This window comes from Abramis brama (assembly GCF_963993115.1).
Source record: "Abramis brama genome assembly, chromosome: 19".
Lineage (NCBI taxonomy): Eukaryota > Metazoa > Chordata > Actinopteri > Cypriniformes > Leuciscidae > Abramis > Abramis brama.
In genome coordinates this window covers 5168094-5187842 of record NC_139981.1, presented here as the reverse complement: position 1 = coordinate 5187842, position 19749 = coordinate 5168094, and the positions used below count along the sequence as shown (strand labels likewise).

At 36.2% G+C, this 19749-nt stretch overlaps 1 protein-coding gene across 1 annotated transcript in view; it reads right to left on the bottom strand.

The window, feature by feature from the left end:
* mdga1 (MAM domain containing glycosylphosphatidylinositol anchor 1) overlaps window positions 1–19749 on the bottom strand; it is a 203208-nt gene that overhangs the window by 26186 nt on the left and 157273 nt on the right. The window contains exons 12-16 of the mRNA XM_084093329.1: window positions 17179–17353; window positions 15759–15782; window positions 14650–14802; window positions 13650–13811; window positions 936–1066 (exon numbers count right to left, since the gene is read on the bottom strand). Of these exons, the coding sequence (XP_083949455.1) occupies window positions 936–1066; window positions 13650–13811; window positions 14650–14802; window positions 15759–15782; window positions 17179–17353 (645 nt within the window). The remainder of the gene's footprint in view (window positions 1–935; window positions 1067–13649; window positions 13812–14649; window positions 14803–15758; window positions 15783–17178; window positions 17354–19749) is intronic.

The window sequence follows — 19749 nt, the reverse complement described above, 5'->3', positions numbered from 1 at the left end:
AGCCCTGCTCTTCAGCTCTTTCAATTTGTCATTTTCTCCCTCCAGCACCTTTTCTCCTCTGTGATGTGCCCTAAAACGTCTCCTGGTTTTCGCAGCTGTTGTGGTGAGAGCTCAACTCAGCAGAAACACGGGTCCAGAGGAGAGCGGTAGAGCACGACTCAGCGCTTCCTCAATCATCCCTCCATAGACCCTCTAACCACACACAAACACTGACAGTGACACATATAGATATATCACACCTGCCAACTAGGACTGCATGAAACAAGCAAAATAAATAAATAAATATATATATATATATATATATATATATATATATATATATATATATATATATATATATATATATATATATATATATATAAACGTCAATTAATTTACTTGAATTTCACTTGATAACATCCACTATTATTTTGGACACCACTATAAAGGGCAGTTCCCTCAAATAGTGCCTTATTTAAGGGTATAGGGGGCAATTTCAGACACAACATCAGTTGTCATTCTATGTATTTGCCTGTGTTCGAGTCATTTATTAGTTGTCATGGTTTCTAATTAGTTCTCACCTGTTTCCTGTTCTGTTGATTAACATCCTCAGTGTATTTAAGCCCTTGGTTCCATCAGGTCATTGTCTTGTGCTACAGTTATGTTACTTTGTAGTGTTTACAGAGACAACTTTTGATTTTAATAATGTATTACTAAATTTTGAAATTATAATTAATTGAGATTAATAAAGGCTTTAGAATTTTTGGTTCATGTTAACTAAATAATGTTGCTTTAAAATATATTATATATATATCGTAAATATTTGATATTTTGTAACCATAACGTATGGTTAACAAAGGCCATACACACACACAGAGAGAGATCAGGAGAAAACACACTTGCACACAGACAAACTTTCATGCCCACACCTGCACGTATACAGTACACAGTCATACCTGGAATGGTCCGCTGGGATAGAGCTCAGCATCCGCCTTCCTCCATTCAGGCCCCTGGTGTCCGGAGAGGGTCCAGACAGCAGAATCCACAGTGGCGATGCTCTTCACCCTCATCAGAACATTGAGCGTGCCTGCAGACACACACAAAACACAGCAGAGTTTAGTGGAACGGTGACATGCTCTTTCCCTGGGTTTTGCTAACACTTCTGGTTCTGGACTTTAGACTATCGGCATTACGCTTAGTCCGTAAGTGAAAATGAGACATGCACAATATTTATGAAATTAAAGTCTTATTCTACACATTCCCTCAAAAATCACAAAAACACTGAAAACAGTAGATCAGTTATTTGAGAAACTACATAATCTCAATCAATCAGACTGGACCTTGGAATCATGAGGTGCAATAGACTATTTTTCTGTGCAATCAATTATTGCTTACAAACAAACAATCAGGATTTGACACAGATTATGATAGATCATTGATTCTGCTCTAATAAGACCCCATTGACCCGCCACTGATGATTATTTAAAGTGCCCGTATTATGCATTTCCTACAATATGTTTACAAGCATCCAAGTTTAAAAAAAAACACTTTTATATCCTACATTGCACATCACCTCATTTCTCAAAGTCTGAAAATGGGTTGTTCGAAGACTCGTTCTCTCTAAACCCCTCCTTTCCGCAAACCTACTCTGCTCTGATTGGCCAGGTGGCCCAGTCTGTTGTGATTGTTCTACCACTTACATTGAGCATCAGAAATAAAACTCCTATTACCATATCTGAATTTCAGCTCCGGAGTCTTCCTCAGCACTTTATACACAGTGATACGAAAAGTAACAATGGTGCCGGTTTTACTCTATCAATATGAGCCAGAATCCTCATTCTTTTGCAAAGTGGATTTGCATCTTCTTCTTGACATGTTGACTTCATGAACCAAACTCTTCTAGCCTCAGCTACAGCTACAGTGTTTGAGGGCGGGTCAAAGTAGATGTTGTTCATGGGCAGCCAATGAAGACCATAGGCTGCTATTATGCAAATTTACATAGGTTTGTAACAGGAAGTGAGACTGGAACTGCTGACGACTCGGCGGTTCAGAATCAGTTCTGTCTTTTAGGAGGCAATAACTTTATTTGTTGTGCACGCTGATCTTTAAAACTTTGCATTCACAAACAGCTGTATTACACACTGAATGAAAGATAATATATTTTTTTTAAAAAGCATAATAGGGGCACTTTAAATATTTTTGACATTTATTTTAAGTTTTGCATTATACGCTTAAGCATGTGTTTTCAACAACCTGTAACACATTAAATTATGTTGAAACTCATTTGTCCATTACTTAATAAGGCCAATGCATATTTATTCACCATAAACCACAGGCATCACTTTATAATACATTCAATTAACATGCATAATGCTCATCAGATCATTAAAAATGCAGCGCTGCTTAGCACCCCTAAAACTGCTTGTCTGGAGAACCAGGAACGTATCTATATTCATCAGACGGTCTGTGAAAACATTGAGTGTAACACTCCATAGATAACAAAGTAGAGGCATCTTAAACACACTGACATTATTTGAGGTTCAGAGCGCTTAATATGAACGTCAGTATAGAAATCTTTCGCAGACACTGAACACAAACTCTCTCACACACACTGATGATTGAAGGCAGTGAGGCCAAGTGGCACCTTTATGACTCATGCATTCAATTATTACTCTGACTTTGTGCTTAACGGAAACCAATATATAATTCAGTTGCATTTTGGAACAGAAAGAGAGCCAGAAAGAGAGAGAGAACAAACTGTTGCAGTGCCTCAAATTAAGCTCTGGCTCTGAATGTTAAAACACACACACATATTCACTAATGTTTCTAAACTGTCACCCAACATTCTATACACTGCTCATGACATGCACACATAGAAGATAAAAACAGATAGGTCCAGACGACCAGCCAGGCTTCACATCGTTACTTATTCAGGAACAGCAGATATAAATGAATAACACAATGGAGAGAAGTGGCACACAGAAACATTAACAAAGCAAACAGATGGTACTGTGACAAAGTGGCCCGTTCAAAGTGCAAACCGCATCCTAATAAACTCATCTAAAGCTGTCTGAACAATATCAGCAGATACTGACCACAAATACATCAATTCGGATGCAGTTACATAACTATTTACAGTGTAGAGTATTAGGGCTGGTTCACACAGAACACGTTTTGCTGTTAAAAACGCAGAGACACGTTTTTAAATGGAAAACCTTGTCAGCAGAGGCTATTTACACTAACCCCGCTCACTGAAGTCTGATTGGGCCAGACAAAATAACATTTATTTTCAACAAAAATGAAGAAAATATTCGAAAAGTAGGAATAAAGTGTCTAACGTGTTTAATAATAAAGTGTTTAACGGTTAGGGTTAGGCGTAGGGAGGGCATCCATTTAATAATTTTAGTAAATATAATAATTTACACTGTTATTATTGCATAGCGTTTAATGTACAACAACACTGATGTGTAAATAGTATCTGACACTATTTATGAGTAGGCTTTAAATAGCATTTAACTACTATTTACACTTATTGCAAAGAAAATACTGCTATGTGGAAGAAGAGAGACGTTTTGAGGAATGTCAACTTTTCAACTTCAAGTTCAATCCCTCTTTTTGGTAGCAATATAAATGAAGACTAAAAATGTACTGTTTAATGTTGTTTTTTAGTATTATTTTTCTTTATTAATTTTCATAATAATTTCATAATATATTTTATGAGTCAGTATGTTTGTACATGTGTGCTGATGAGAGATAGGGGATGACCTATATTTTGCATATAAGTATGTGTGCAATGTAACGTTCACTGATCAGAGATGTTCCACTAATGATGATACTTCAGTTGGCATGTTCTTTACAAGGAAGGGAATGTTTCAACTGATGCAAATGTACCACTAATGTATACACAGAGGGAAATTGGATTGTACCATGTGTAAGCATGAGGTACACGTTCCATTTTTAACATGTTTTTCTACCTTACAAGGAAGTTGTAAGTCCCAGAGTGGTGTATATAAGCTCAATCCTTACTCTACTGACTGAAACATAGAGATGAGGGGGTAAGGAAGGAGAAACCCAGATAAACCATTTACAGCTGGCATGATGGGGTGAGAGAATAGAGAAATGGAGAACAGAGAAATCTGGAATGATAAGAATGTAAATGTGTACCTTGAAATGCAATGTAAGTCGCTTTGGATAAAAGCGTCTGCCAAATGCATAAATATAAATGTAAATGTAAAATGGAATGAAGGCCTCCTCACCTATAGCCTTATTCTGCTGTGCCTGTTTCTCTCTGTCTGATACATGTATAAAATAATAAGTAACTGGTGTAGCTTCCGTGATTCAACCATAACGGGGGAAAGCATGATTTTCAAATGGTTAATTTTAAGATAGAAAGCAATTTGTATTGTACAAGGTCATACATCTGAATAATGCCATTATAATACTGCACCTCAAACAAAAATGTGTTTCTGACATTGTGTAAGTAACCAGTCAGTACCATATGTATGATGTACCACCACAAGTATTATTTTATTTTATTTTTATTTTTTTGAAAAGGAAAATCACTATAATAAAGTCCACATGTGTCATTGCTGTACAGACATTATATTTTTCAAAGCGATTCGAAGAAAATCAGGAAACTGCTGTGTTGTATCAGAGCCCCACTATTAGCTCTCTGCCTTGGCTAAAAGCATCTGCCACGTTTCAATGGCTGCAATCACGCTGAAGAGGTGCTCGCTGGATGATAAAAAAGCAGAAATTGTGTGCTGGTGCTTCTTTAAGGTGATTACACAGACTCAACACATAAACCATTGTAAAAAAAAAAAAAAAAAAAGGCACTTAAAAATCACCCTTTGTCCAAAAACCTTCAAAATAAACAGCTAACCAACCCTTTAAAGAAACAATTGTGCCTGTGTATATGGATAGGATCTACTAAAGGCCTAAGGCCCCAAACGGACCTCTGTGCTGTCAGACAACACAAAAGATCCAAACATCAGAGGCCCTTGGCTAACCTTGACACAGGACAATGTCATCATTTACTCACCCTCATGTTGATCCAAACCTGTATGAGTTTCTTTCTTCTGCTGAAAAACAAAAGAAGATATTTTGAAGAATATGGGTAACCAGACAGTTGATGGACCCTATTAACTTCCATAATATTCTTTTCATACTATGGAAGTCATTGGGGGCCATCAACTGTCTGGTTACTGACATTCTTCAAAATATCTTCTTTTGTGTTCAGCAGAAGAAAGAAACTCATACAGGTTTGGAACAACTCGAGGGCGAGTAAATGATGACAGAATTTTCATTTTTGCATTAACTATCCCTTTAACTAAAACATTTGTTATCTGAAATAAAATGAATAAGTTAACTGAAATAAAATATTTAAAAGAAAACTTTGAGATAAAAAACAAAGTAGCTGCTTGCACTCCTAAACATTCTATAGTTGCCTTGACAAGAATTTTCAAGTTCAAAAGACTTCTGTTACTCATTAGGAGAAGATTTTTTTTTTTAAGTTGACTGTAATTGGACTTAATTAGTTGAGTTAACTTGAAATTGAATGTGATAAGTTGCTCAACTTCTTTTTTCTTTTTTTTTTACAGTGTCATTTACTTACAATTTGTGATGTAGCTGCTGTCAGATCCAATACAGTTGGGCTGCTTCATCTTTCAACAAAAGTTTATTTGCAAACTCTCCATCACTGTGCCTCATTTACAATACGATCTGCAGTCAAATTTTCTGAACAAATCCTCCGACACAATCCAGGACGCCATTAAAAATAAACAATCCACTTGTTCCTGATGCTGGTATCTTTCTGAAGTTTGTACAGAGACACAAACAAGCTGTTTAAACTGGACGTGTCAAAGTGAACACTCCTTTACGCTTCTATTGACTCTTCCATTTGTCCTGTTGTCGGCAGACTCAAGCACGTGGAGTATGTCAGAAACTGAAAGCGTGTCTGATAGAAACAGTACTCATAGAAACAATGTGCTTGAATTTCAGTCCATTTTTGCCAGAAACTATCACAAAGTGCTTAGTATAAACACTTGGGTAAGAGTGACGGTTAAGGGTCGGTTTACACAATGCGTCTAACGTGCGTTTGCATAGAAAACCAATGGAAAAGCAGCGCAGAAATGCATTCTATGTGAATGACCCCAAAGTCTGAGCAAACAGGCCATTCATTCTTGTATTACCGGGGAAAAAAGTGTGTGCATCACTAAACAACAACAATGACTGACAAAACACCATGTCAAGCCACTGCTGTTACTAACAGGAATAGGGTCGCACTGTGATGGTGTAATGAGTGAAGGATCTAATGGACTGACTGGTGCTGTGATTGACTTCTGCTCTAATGGATCCACTGGCTGCTGAACTCCTTTGTAATGAACTTCGAGCCTAATAAAGTTACGGTCTAATAGAACATGCTATTGTGTTGCTCTTGATGAAAAATCGAACAGAGTACTGCAATTGTAGATTAGATAGTCTTAACAGTGTGGAGAGGAGGGCGAATGATAGAAAAAGACAACATGAAATCAAATTTGACTATTTAAATGACTTTCAGGGGTGCATGTTAATCCAATACATTAGCCTAATAGCACTGTGTTTATGGTATCTAATCAATCCCGTTAAACCCTGTCTATTTCAAAGAGTAACAGAAAAAATTAAAACGAGATAAATAAATAAATAAAAAAAAAATGAGGAAATAAGAATTATTATTATTATAATTTTTAAATTCCACAACTAAAAATACAGCAGATAAAAAATTAAATTATGAAAAAGAAGAGCAAATAATAAGGAAAAATAATAACAATAATAATGATGACTAAATAATAAAAACAAAAATGCAACCGTTAAAGGGAAAAAGAGGAAAATTAAAAAAATATATATATATATTAAAAACACCAACTAAAAACTCAACACTATTAAAAACACCAACTAAAAACTCTTTCCCTACTAGTGTAAGTTGATAATTTTCACAAAACTTCTATGGCCCCCAGAATATTTTGTTGTATGAATATCTGAACATAAAGAACAGAGCCTCTGCTTTAAAGGTATTGTAGGTAGGATTTTTATAAAAAACTTATTTTCCAAATTTGTTTAAACTTTATTTATATATCAAAACATAATTAAAATGTAAGTACTCTGAAAAAGAAAGTATAAAAATCGAGTGTCTGTAGACCTCTCACGACTGTTTTAAAGACAGCTCATTATTTCCATTCACTCCACCCCCTCCCTTCTGGGCTCCTTCCAAAGCCACGCCCCCAAAACACATGAACGCGCGACTCCGACCGCTGAACTGGAAGACGCATTATTTACCTGAGACGAGCGGAGAGGAAGGAGCGCATTGCATGTAGTGACATCATGTCAGAATCACATGTAATAAAAAAAATCTAACTTTATCATTATAAAGATAAACAAATAAGATGTATTTTAGTACTCACTATCAAGCTAGCATATTGATATTGGTAAAGTTTAAAATATATATTTTTTGATTCGCTAACGAGCTAGTTATCTATAAGGCAAAGCTAAAAACAGGTTGCATGATACACGTTTTTCCATTACCATCATTCACACTGTGATGAAGATGAATTTTGTGTAAGATTCATAACATATACGGTGTTCTGCATGTAAGAGTTTCCATGATGAAAGCATTGTTGACTCTGATGAGGACTACACTCCAGAGACAAGTACCGCATCGTCAGCTCGAGGACAGGTCCGGGGTCGAGGGCGAAGCAGAGGAGGTCGTGCAAGAGGCCGTGCAACTAGGGTCCGAGGATATTGACACGTGTTTTATTCAAAGACTTTTTGTTCATTACCTTTTCTAGTACTGTCTTCCTTTTTTGCCTTGTTTGCCTTCGCTAACTGCATATGCCGGTAATGTGAATTTTTGATTGCTCTTTCTCTGCCATTGTTTTGCTATTCCTAGGTTCCGTGCCTCTTGAATTCCTCAAATCAAACGGGTGCGCGCGCATATGGGCAGATCCTGTGTGGCAAAAGGGTGGTTGCCATGGTTGCGAGAGAGTGACAGTCGCCTAAGCCAATCCTTTGTTTCGTCCCGAATGGAAATAATGAGCTGTGTTTAATACAGATTAAACGGTCTAGAGTCACTCGATTTTTATACTCTTTTTATCAGAGTACTTACATTTTAATTATGCATTGATATATATAAAAAGTTTAAACAAATTTGGAAAAAAGTTTTTTTATAACAATCCTACCTACACTACCTTTAATATATATATATATATATATATATATATATATATATATATATATATAGCTCCATGCATTTAAAAAAAAAAAATCAACACTAGAATGTGGGTAAGTTTGATTAAAAAGCAACATTTTGAACAAAAAGCTGAGAGCATAACATTTTTGTCAAGGACTATGTCCAGATCAGATTCAGAATGATGATCAAAACATGGATGGAGTAGATCGAGTCCATCAATACCCACAAAGCTTCACAGTCCTATCGCTCATCCTTTTTCTGTAGGGTTATCAAACAGAGACAAGCCTCCAGGTAACTGAATATACTACACACACACATAGAGAGATGTTAAGATGTGATCAAATCTGTCTCCGTGCAGGTGAAGAATCAAATAGCTCAAACATCTGAGTATTAGAGAGCTTTTTGAAAAACTTAAAAACCTAAACTTTTGAACTTTTGTATCTATTATGTGTAGTATGTTGTTCTGCAAATAGCGCAAGGCTAAAGTCTCAATGTGCTGATTAAGCTCTGCTGAATCTAATGCTAGTGTGGCATAACCAACGCAGAGCTAATCTCTTCAATTGCTAATTGGGATGTAATCAAATCTAATGCAAGCACAGTGGCGCAAATAAAAGTCTAAGCTCTCATACTGCTAATGAGGTTGTAATTTATGGCCAGCGTCGAGCGGCTAACACAGTCCTACACGTTAAGATTGCTAACAGGGACGTCTGTCTCTCAGTAGGGCGTCTCATGTAATGAGAGTCGAGCCAGCTGTGCCTCCTTCTCAGTTTAGCATCTGTGCCCACAGTGCCGCCCACATGCCAATGCACAGGCTAATGATTAGCAGATTAGTGCACACAGACAGTAATCAGCAGATATATGACGCCAACATCCAGACTATAACAGATCACTGCGACAAGTCGCGTGAAGGATAGAGATGAAAACTGTTCAATCCAGTCTGGTCAAGCTGATTATGCCAGTCTGTTCTGATGGTTTTATGAGGGTTTTGGACAGGGAGATCAGTAATACCACACCAGAAAACCATCTTATGTAGTTTAAACTGTTTTTTCTCCAGCAGAGATTCTGATATAAATTAATTAATCAATAAAATATCACACTTTGTTTGTCGTTAACATGTTGCTAAGCTATTCGATTAATTTCGATATGTATATACAGTGCTGGTCAAAAGTTTGGGAACATTACAATTTTTAATGTTTTTGAAAGAAGTCTCTTATAGTCATCAAGCCTTTATTTGATCAAAAATATAGTAAAACAGAAATCTTAGTAAATATTATTACAATATATATCTGATTTAACTGGATTTTAAAATGTTATTTATTCCTGCGATGACAAAGCTGAATTTTCAGCATCATTACTCCTTTCTTCAGTGTCACATGATCCTTCAGAAATCATTCTAATTTGGTACAGAAACCTTTGTTTGCAATTACAGAGATCATACATTTCCTGTAGTTCTTGACCAGGTTTGCACACACTGCAGGAGGGATTTTGGCCCACTCCTCCATACAGACCTTCTCCAGATCCTTCAGGTTTCGGGGCTGTCGCTGGGCAATACGGACTTTCAGCTCCCTCCAAAGATTTTCTATTGGGTTCAGGTCTGGAGACTGGCTAGGCCACTCCAGGACCTTGAGATGCTTCTTACGGAGCCACTCCTTAGTTGCCCTGGCTGTGTGTTTCGGGTCGTTGTCATGCTGGAAGACCCAGCCACGACCCATCTTCAATGCTCTTACTGAGGGAAGGAGGTTGTTGGCCAAGATCTCGCGATACATGGCCCCATCCATCCTCCCCTCAATACGGTGCAGTCGTCCTGTCCCCTTTGCAGAAAAGCATCCCCAAAGAATGATGTTTCCACCTCCATGCTTCACGGTTGGGATGGTGTTTTTGAGGTTGTACTCATCCTTTTTCTTCCTCCAAACATGGCGAGTGGAGTTTAGACCAAAAAGCTCTATTTGTGTCTCATCAGACCACATGACATTCTCACATTCCTCCTCTGGATCATCCAGATGGTCATTGGCAAACTTCAGACGGGCCTTGACATGCGCTGGCTTGAGCAGGAGGACCTTGTGTGCGCTGCAGGATTTTACTAATGGTTTTCTTTGAGACTGTGGTCCCAGCTCTCTTCAGGTCATTGACCAGGTCCTGCTGTGTAGTTCTGGGCTGATCCCTCACCTTCCTCATGATCATTGATGGGGGCGGCAGTGGCTCAGTGGTTCATGTAGGTTGTCTACAAACCGAAAGGTTGGTGGTTCAATCCCTGGTTCCACTTGACCAAGTGTCGAGGTGTCCATGAGCAAGACACCTAACCCCAGCTGCTCCCGACGAGCTGGATGGCGCCTTGCATGGCTGACACCGCCGTCGGTGTATGAATGAGTGAGTGAATGGGTGAATGTGAGGCAATGTAAAGCGCTTTGGTGGCCATAGGTCTGTGAAAGCGCTATATAAATGCAGTCCATTTACCATTTACCATTGATGCCCCACGAGGTGAGATCTTGCATGGTGCCCCAGACCGATGGTGTCCCATCTTTAACTTCTTCCATTTTCTAATAATTGCGCCAACAGGTGTTCCTTCTCACCAAGCTGCTTGCCTATTGTCCTGTAGCCCATCCCAGCCTTGTGCAGGTCTACAATTTTATCCCTGATGTCCTTACACAGCTCTCTGGTCTTGGCCATTGTGGAGAGGTTGGAGTCTGTTTGATTGAGTGTGTGGACAGGTGTCTTTTATACAGCTAACGAGTTCAAACAGGTGCAGTTAATACAGGTAATGAGTGGAGAACAGGAGGGCTTCTTAAAGAAAAACTAACAGGTCTGTGAGATCCGGAATTCTTACTGGTTGGTAGGTGATCAAATACTTATGTCATGCAATAAAATGCAATTTTTTTTTTTTTTAAATCATACAATGTGATTTTCTGGATTTTTGTTTTAGAGTTCATCTCTCACAGTTGAAATGTACCTATGATAAAAATTACAGACCTCTACATGCTTTGTAGAGTGTGTATATATATATATATATATATATATATATATATATATATATATATATATATATATATATATATATATTGGAACCTGTGATATTTCTTCCGGATTCAGCTCAATGTAAAAGAATGGTCAAAGGTAGTTTATACCGATACTCCAATACTGTAGTAGGAAACAAAAATACTTCTAAACCGGCAACTCTCATTTAAAAGCAGACAGAGACAAATATGATGGGTTGGAGAGCTTTAGTAGACAGCTTGAGTATGAGGTTATGTGCATGTACACCCTAGGGTGATTTTGATCATGATTAATGTGATTCGCCTTTCAATTTTAATTTTCATTAAGGACCTGCTGTCCTCTCCGACTCCTAAATAGCAATGGAATTAATAAAACATACCCTTTGAAATATACAGTGCAGGCCTGCAGCAGGGAGTCCAAAATGCCGTTGGAAAGCCGAACAGATTGAAGTGTGTTGTGTGTTCACCAGCCGCCCCCCATCGCGAGCCCAGCCCGTGTCATGAGTGGCAACTGGCAAATAATTAAACGGGCTCGTCTCATTAGAACAGGAGACAGACAGCGGAGACGCACAGGTAAAGAAATGAAGTGGAGTGAAAGTAAAGCAGACAGACAGTCAGAGAGAGAGAGAGATGTAGAAGAGGAGAAAGAGAGGGAGAGAAGCACAATTTATGAGCCGTTAATGGGCTGATAAAGTTTGAAAAGAGAGCGCAGATAAAAAGCGAGGGGAAACAGGACGTTTCGGTTACTTTATTTGTCAAGCTGAAAAATGAGTTAAACAACAACAAAAACTTTTGGTCTGCTGTCGAAACTTTGCTTGAAGGAGTTTTCTGTGATAAATTCCTTACATTAATGAGCAATTAAAGGCTGTGTGTACAAGTGTGTGATAACAGGTTGTTCCCAGAGAGTTACAGATCTTTGAACCCCATCAAAAACACCCATTAATCACTGTTCATGTTGCATCTTTTTAAATTATAACAACATTATTTACTGTTTTATGAGTTATTTATGCCTTTGAGGTCGTAATAGAGAGGTTTTGTCAGATTTAGCTTACTTCTAGGGACAGTTTTATCATCAAACTATAGTAAATCCCCACCACCCACACACATATATATAGTATCCTGAGCAAACAAACACATTTCTAGAAGGCTCTGCTCCAAAACAGTCCACTGTCTAATTAAAAAGTATTTTAGGTGCGATTCAGAGGCTAATTCGGGTTAGCTTTTCAAGAGACCTTCTTTTAATAGCGTTCTAAGTGGCCGTTCACACAGGACATGTTCTTGCATTAAAAAACAGCTAAAAACAGTGCAGAGGAATCGACCACAACGTCTCAAAGAACATTAAAAGTTGAACTTAATTTAACGTGACATGGTGTCTTAAAAAAAGTGGCACAGACGCCTACTTAGCACGTTGCCATAAAACAACAATGAAAATGTAGACGGATGATAGAACGTGTCCTGTGTGAAAGGCCCCCGAGGCAGCGTCACATGTTTCCTTAACATAGACAATTCCATAATGCATTGTGACGAGTGAAAAACTAAAAATAGCGTAGCGTATATAACATGTTAATCTAATTACAAATTGACAATTCTAGCCAATGTTGTGTGTGAAGTGTACTCTGTTAAAATTACTACTGTGTGACGCTGATGTGTTTTCATGTTTTATGGGCACTTTCCATAGACATAATGTTTTTATACTGTACAAACTGTATATTCTATCACTTTACACTAACACTACTCCTAAACCTACCCATCACAGTAAACTTTCTGCATTTTTACGTTATCAAAAAACATCACTTGGCATGATTTATAAGTAGTTTTCCACGTGAGGATCAAAAAATGTCCCCACAAGGACAAAGGATTTTGGAAATTGCCATCTTTGTGGGGAAATTTTGTCCCCATAATGTAGGGTTTACCAGGACACACACACACACACACACACACACACACACACACACACACACAGACACACACAAGACTCTCTTGGAGCAAAGAGAATAGACAGATGTCACTTTGAAACAAACCTTAATGTTTTAACAGTCACAATAAATAAGTAATGGATGTGTGGATGACATCACCTCTCTCTCTGACTGTCTGTGTCCTTCACTGTCTTTGACCTTCTGATGAACGCTACTCATAAAGCACTGTACTTTCCTTGACAGATTCAGCTCAATGCTCTGGTAGAGGAGAGCACTTTTCAAGACACAGCAAACTCAAGTTAGAAGCTGAAGTATAAATACATGTGTATGCACACGCACAATTTTCATGCAGGAAAACAACGTCCTTAAACTTACAACCTGTCATATCGAGACAACTTTCCACTATCCAATCAATTCTCCATGAATGCAACAGCAAAACAACAGGTAACCAAAGTAAAATAGGTTTCAAAATCGAGAATTAAAATGTTTTTGTCTTTCTGACTGAGACGGTGGGAATTCAGACTAGGGTTAAAGGCTCACCAATATGTTTCCCGTTCATGTTGTAGTAGAAGGAGACACAGTATGGGGTTCTGTTGGTCCCCGTTGGTCCTCGCGCTGCCGTCACGTTGTACAGTGGAGAGAGCAGACGAGCTCGATCCCCGGCCTCACGGGGCCGCGACGTCTCAATGTACATGTAGAAACCTTTATTGCAGAAGGAAAGTACAAAAGTACTTGTTACCACAAGGTTTTTCAAAGAGGGCAGGAGCAAATAATAATAATAAAAAAAAATATTAAAAAAAATACAAAAATTATATATATATATATATATATATATATATATATATATGGGTCAATGACATGACATGTATTATATATATATATATATATATATATATATATATATATATATATATATATATATATACTCCTGTCCGTATCAGGCCCTGTATTAACCGACCGCTTGGGATTATATGTATATAATTTTTTTTTTTATTATAATTTTTTATTTTATATATATATATATATATATATATATATATATAAAATAAAAAATTATAATAAAAAAAAATATAAAAAAATAAATAATAATAAATAAATAAAAAATTCAAAATAAAATAAAATAAAATAAAATAAAATAAAATAAAATAAAATAAAATAAAATAAAATAAAATAAAATAAAATAAAATTAAATAAAATAAAATAAAATAAAATAAAATAAAATAAAATAAAATTAAATAAAATTTAATTAAATAATAAAATAAAATAAAATAAAATAAAATAAAATAAAATAAAATAAAATAAAATAAAATAAAATAAAATAAAATAAAATAAAATAAAATAAAATAAAATAAGGATACAAGTGTGTCTTTCTATGGAGTTTCCACTGGAAAAATTCTGTAAAGGTACGATATTTAGTTTGAAAAAGCACTATTAAAATACATTTGAATTGAATAGAAAATGTTTCTTTACAAATGTATACACCCATAATTACTGTGATAGTGTGTTGGTGGCTGAGGATGTAATTTGTGCGTGTTTTTACCTTCTTTCGTCCCACTCCTGTCCGTATCAGGCCCTGTATTAACCGACCGCTTGGGATTCTGGGTAAGATGGTTCTGTCTGGTCCAGTCAAACACATCGCTGCGGTCTTGAGTGAACCCACATATCCTGATATCCTCAAAGCCACACACTTGATCTAAACACACAAATACATGAAACGGATTCGAGATTCACCTTACTAGTTAATTGGCACTAACTGCATGTAATGATTAAAGTAAAAAAATACTCTACGCAAGCTCATGAATGCAAAAATGTGATACTGAATATTAAAATATGTTGAAGCACAATTTATAAGCATTGATACAAGGGGCGCTATAGCAGCCATTAGCAAAAACTGTCCGTTTTCTCGTTCAGGTCAAAGATTGTCCCAAATGAAGCATTGCAAATGAAAAATCATATGGGAATTTAAGTGCAATATACATCAGAATGATTGTGGGTGTGCAATCTGAAGCTGACATTTGCCTCATAATAGCGCAAGAATGCAGCTCCATCTGTTCAGCATGGGTAAGCATTCGCACCTGCGTTTGCGTACTTGCATAAAGTATTTTTTCTGGCCTAATACTGATGAGCAAATCGAAGGAGAAGGTCTGTAGGTTTTAATGTAAGGAGGCTTCTCGACAGGCTCCTCTGGAGAACTGAAGTACTCTCAGCATATTGTGACGTTCACAGCGATTACCCTCATTTAACAAACACAGAATACTGTAGTTAGTCACCCAGAACGTCTCAATTCACACTTTAAATGGCTGATTGACTCATTTTCCGTGTGTGAGAGAAGACAGAGCGAATTAATAGAGAAGAATGCAGGATTTCCGTGTTGTGGTTTGAAATCACCATTCTCTCCCCTCCACAAGCATCCAGCTCTTCAATTTACTCTGCTGATCTTCAGTCTGTTTTAATTTATGTTTTTTTTTTTCTTTTCTTTGTAGCTTTTTGGCAAAGCTCTGTGCTTATGCTGCCAGTAGAACTGTGTTGAATTTAATTGGGAATAACTGAAAGGCAGGGCAAGCATGAGATGGGAGGACGGTTTAGAGGAGAGAGAAAGACAACACGCACAAAAGCATCATGGAAAGAAAAAGTAAAGAACTGTCTTACCTGAAGGTCTTGGATAAGTGTAGGCTGCATGAGAAAAGAAATAAAGATTATATAAATATATATACATACATACATACATCACACAAGGCTGTATGATATAACTACAAAACACTACTTAAAAAAACTATATTTTTCAGCCTTTTGACAAATACTAAATACATATACAGTATATTTTACAATATTTATATAATTCCTCAAAAATAGCACTAACGTTTTGTTTTGATTATACGTTTTGTATAATCTTCACTTATTATTTTAACCAAATTATTAATTTACTATTTTTAAATTAGAAATTAGATTACAATTTTTTAATGCAATGCAAGCAATAAAATCTGTAAAAAGTAGTTAAAAGGCATTTTTTCTACACTTAATAAACACAAGATATAATTTTCCATTATAGAGACCAATATAAAAATATGTAATGTAGTACTAAATAGCATAATTAACAATAAATCAATAAATAATATTTACATCCATACTTTTTTTACCAAACATGGATATAAAATAAAATAATATTAATCAATAAAGCAAATATATATATATATATATATATAAATTTTTTTTTTTTTTTTTTTTTTTTAAGTAATAGCAATAAATAAATAAATAAATACTTACATATATCTTACCAGACATTTTAGTATAATATAAAATATCTATAAATGATATAACACATTAATGAAAAACATTTGTATGCATTAATAATAGTAGCAGAAACTAAAATATATCATACATATGGTATATAACCCAATTTAAAGTGTATACTCGTGTATGGAATTTTTGTGTGTATCACAGAAGAAGGGTTCGATGTCTTCCAGCAGTCCATTTATTCTGGAGGTTGGCCATTTTTTGGTCTGCTGAGAGCAAGTGCTGAGATTGGGAGTGTAAGATTGAAAGATTATCCAATGGGATTAGATTCTATCAGCCGTTTCTGAGATTCAGACTCCGCTCTGGCACTGAAACCGCTGGCCTGTTCCCGCTGTTCTGCAGCCATCAGCTAACTCAACACACGATGGCTGCCATACTTTCGACATCTCAATTTAACATAATCCCAAAAGTGAAACCTCACATTTGAAATGCATGACCTCTGTTGATGGAAATCATGAGGAATTTAACAATTCTGGCTCAGATTCCCATTCCACAAATAGCCCAGCTTTGCTTTGTGCTTGCCCACATAAAAATATCAAGATATCACAATTAAACAATATTGTAGTTTTCCAACCTGAATGTAAAATATGAACTTTCATGAAATGAAACTTCCAGTGAATATGAAATATACTGCAGATATATTGCAGATCTCTGTGCATTTAAACATCAATACAAAAGTAAATAGATACGAGGAGCCTACACATTCAACAATTGACATATTGCATGTCATATGATGCAAATACCAAATGACTTGCATAAGTGTAAGGGGACTTACGTTCGGAGTACTGTATGGTGCGTGTGACTGTGTTTCCGGTGCCGTAGTTAGTTATGGGAGTAAGGCTGACCTCATACGACAGGGGAATACGCAAGTCCGTCAGCTGGTAGGACATCAGCACACCTTTCACTGGCTCTTTAGTGGTGATCTGCTTGGACAAAACCATCTGTCGGTTCTGCAACGAGAGGAATATTCAATGATTATGATTACCATTTATACTTGTCTTAACATAAAATCATACACTACAGTTCAAACTTTTGGGATCGGTAAGGATCATGGGTGTGTGTCGGGATCGGTAAGGATCGGTGGGATCATTAAAAAATTGTTTTTAATGTTTTTGAAAGAAATCACGTATGCTCACCAAGGCTGCATTTATTTGATCAAAAAGTATAATTTTTTTGTGAAATATTATAACCATTTTAAATATCTGTTTTCTATTTTAATACTTTTTCAAATATATTTAAATGGGTTTTTTTTTTTTCTGCAATTTATTTCAGCATCATTACTTGCATCAGTCTTCAGTGTCACATGATCCTTCAGAAATCAATATGCCGAATTGCTGCCCAATAAACTGTGACGGGTTCTGTGACAAGTTGATGAATGATGAAAGAAATATTTTATAACATTAGAAATGTCTTTACTGTCACTTTTGAAATGAATGTATCATTGCTGAGTTACTAAAATCTTACTGACTCCAACTTATGAATGGTAGTGTATATATACATATACACATGTATATTAGTACATTATTAAATGTTTTATAATTCCACCTTTTTGAAGAAATTATTGTTTTTATGTGTTGATGTCTTTTGTGTTTCCATCTGTGGAGTAACTCATGATAAACATGAATAAGTAATTACTTGTTTGAAAAAAGTTGCACTTAAAATCACTTAAAAAATCATTAAGCTTTGAAATTTATGGATGATACAACACTGATGTCAAATGTTGCACTATTATTATTCCTCAGCTGTTTTTTTAAACAGAATCACGCAACAATAACGAATTGCATATAGCCGTGTGTCTCATAAGTAGAGCTGGCATTATTTTGGATTGGTAACTGTGTCATGAAAAAAAAGGAGAGGGGGAAGATAGAAGAAACTGCAGTATGTCAGTGACTGCATGGACACAGACAATCGCTCATCTGACTTTATGGCTTTTCACTTTCATAAGCATTTTCCTTTTCAGTGAGGACAGAAACTTGTTGCATCACACACAGTGTTGTACATCTCTAACCTCCACAAACCACAGAAAGGCCTTCAGTGCAATGATTTGCTGAGTGCAAGGTCAGCTGGTATCAAGCCACCCTGCTGTAAGAAGCTTTCCAAGTCTTTCCTCAGGCACAACAGCAGTGTGCTGACTAAGAACACTTGCTGAAACAGATCAACTTGTCATTCTCTACTTTGGCTTTCCTGTGGGATATACACAACGCCTCTGAATGCTGCTGGGTTTGAGGCATTTCTGAAGAAATTTTAGCGAAACAATAGCATTGTGTGTGTGTGTGTGTGTGTGTGTGTGTGTGTGCGTGTGTGTGTGTGTGTGTGTGTGTGTGTGTGTGTGTGTGCGTGTGTGTGTGTGTGTGTGTGTGTGTGTTTTATGCCTAAGCTTTGTGATTTCCCCTTTAAACGTATTTATTCACTTTACAAAAAGGCATTTACTATTGCAGGTACTGTGTACTACAAGTTCAATAGCGCAAAAGGTAATGGTGAAGGTATAACTTTCTACCCTGTTTACTCAGGTTTGTTACCACCACAGAAGTAATCCATACAGAAAAACTTCTGGACACATAGATTTCAAATATATTCTAAATATATGTTGTAAACGGCATGGCATAAGGAAGTATATTCAAGTTGAACCTTCAAAATAAATATATTTTGGTTTGGAAACATATATTTTTTTAGCGCAATTTTCCAACGGACAAAATTGCGATTGTTAACTCATGATTTCTGTTCTGTCTGTGCGCACCAATCTTGCACTTCTATCTCCTCCTCAACCAGACCACCTAGAGACTTCGGGTTTTCGGCATTATGTTAAGGAAGGTCTAATCTCAGGAACGCACAAAAAAAAAAAAAAAAAAAAAAAAAAACACCATAAAAAGATTGACTATCTCTTAGTGTTGTGATCCCATGACGTCAGAAAATTGCGCTAAAACACTCACTGAGTTTTTATTACTTGTTTTTTCTCTTATGCTCACCCAGGCTGTATTTATTTGATCAAAATTACAGTAAAAACAGTAATATTGTGAAATATTATTATAATTTAAAATAACTGTTTTCTGTTGTAAAATGTTTTAAAATGTAATACATTTCTGTGATGGTAAAGCTGAATTTTCAGCATCATTACTCCAGGCTTCAGTCACGTGATCCTTCAGAAATCATTCTAATATGATGAGTTGCTGCTCAAGAAACATTCTTTATTATTATCAATGTTGAAAACAGTGCTGCTTAATTTATTTTTTTATTTTTTGGAAACCATACACTACCATTCAAAGGTTTGTACCCCATTCAAAGGTAGTTCCCATATGCCAGGCTGTTACATTTAGTTCCCCAGAATGTAACAGCATTTTAGCATTCA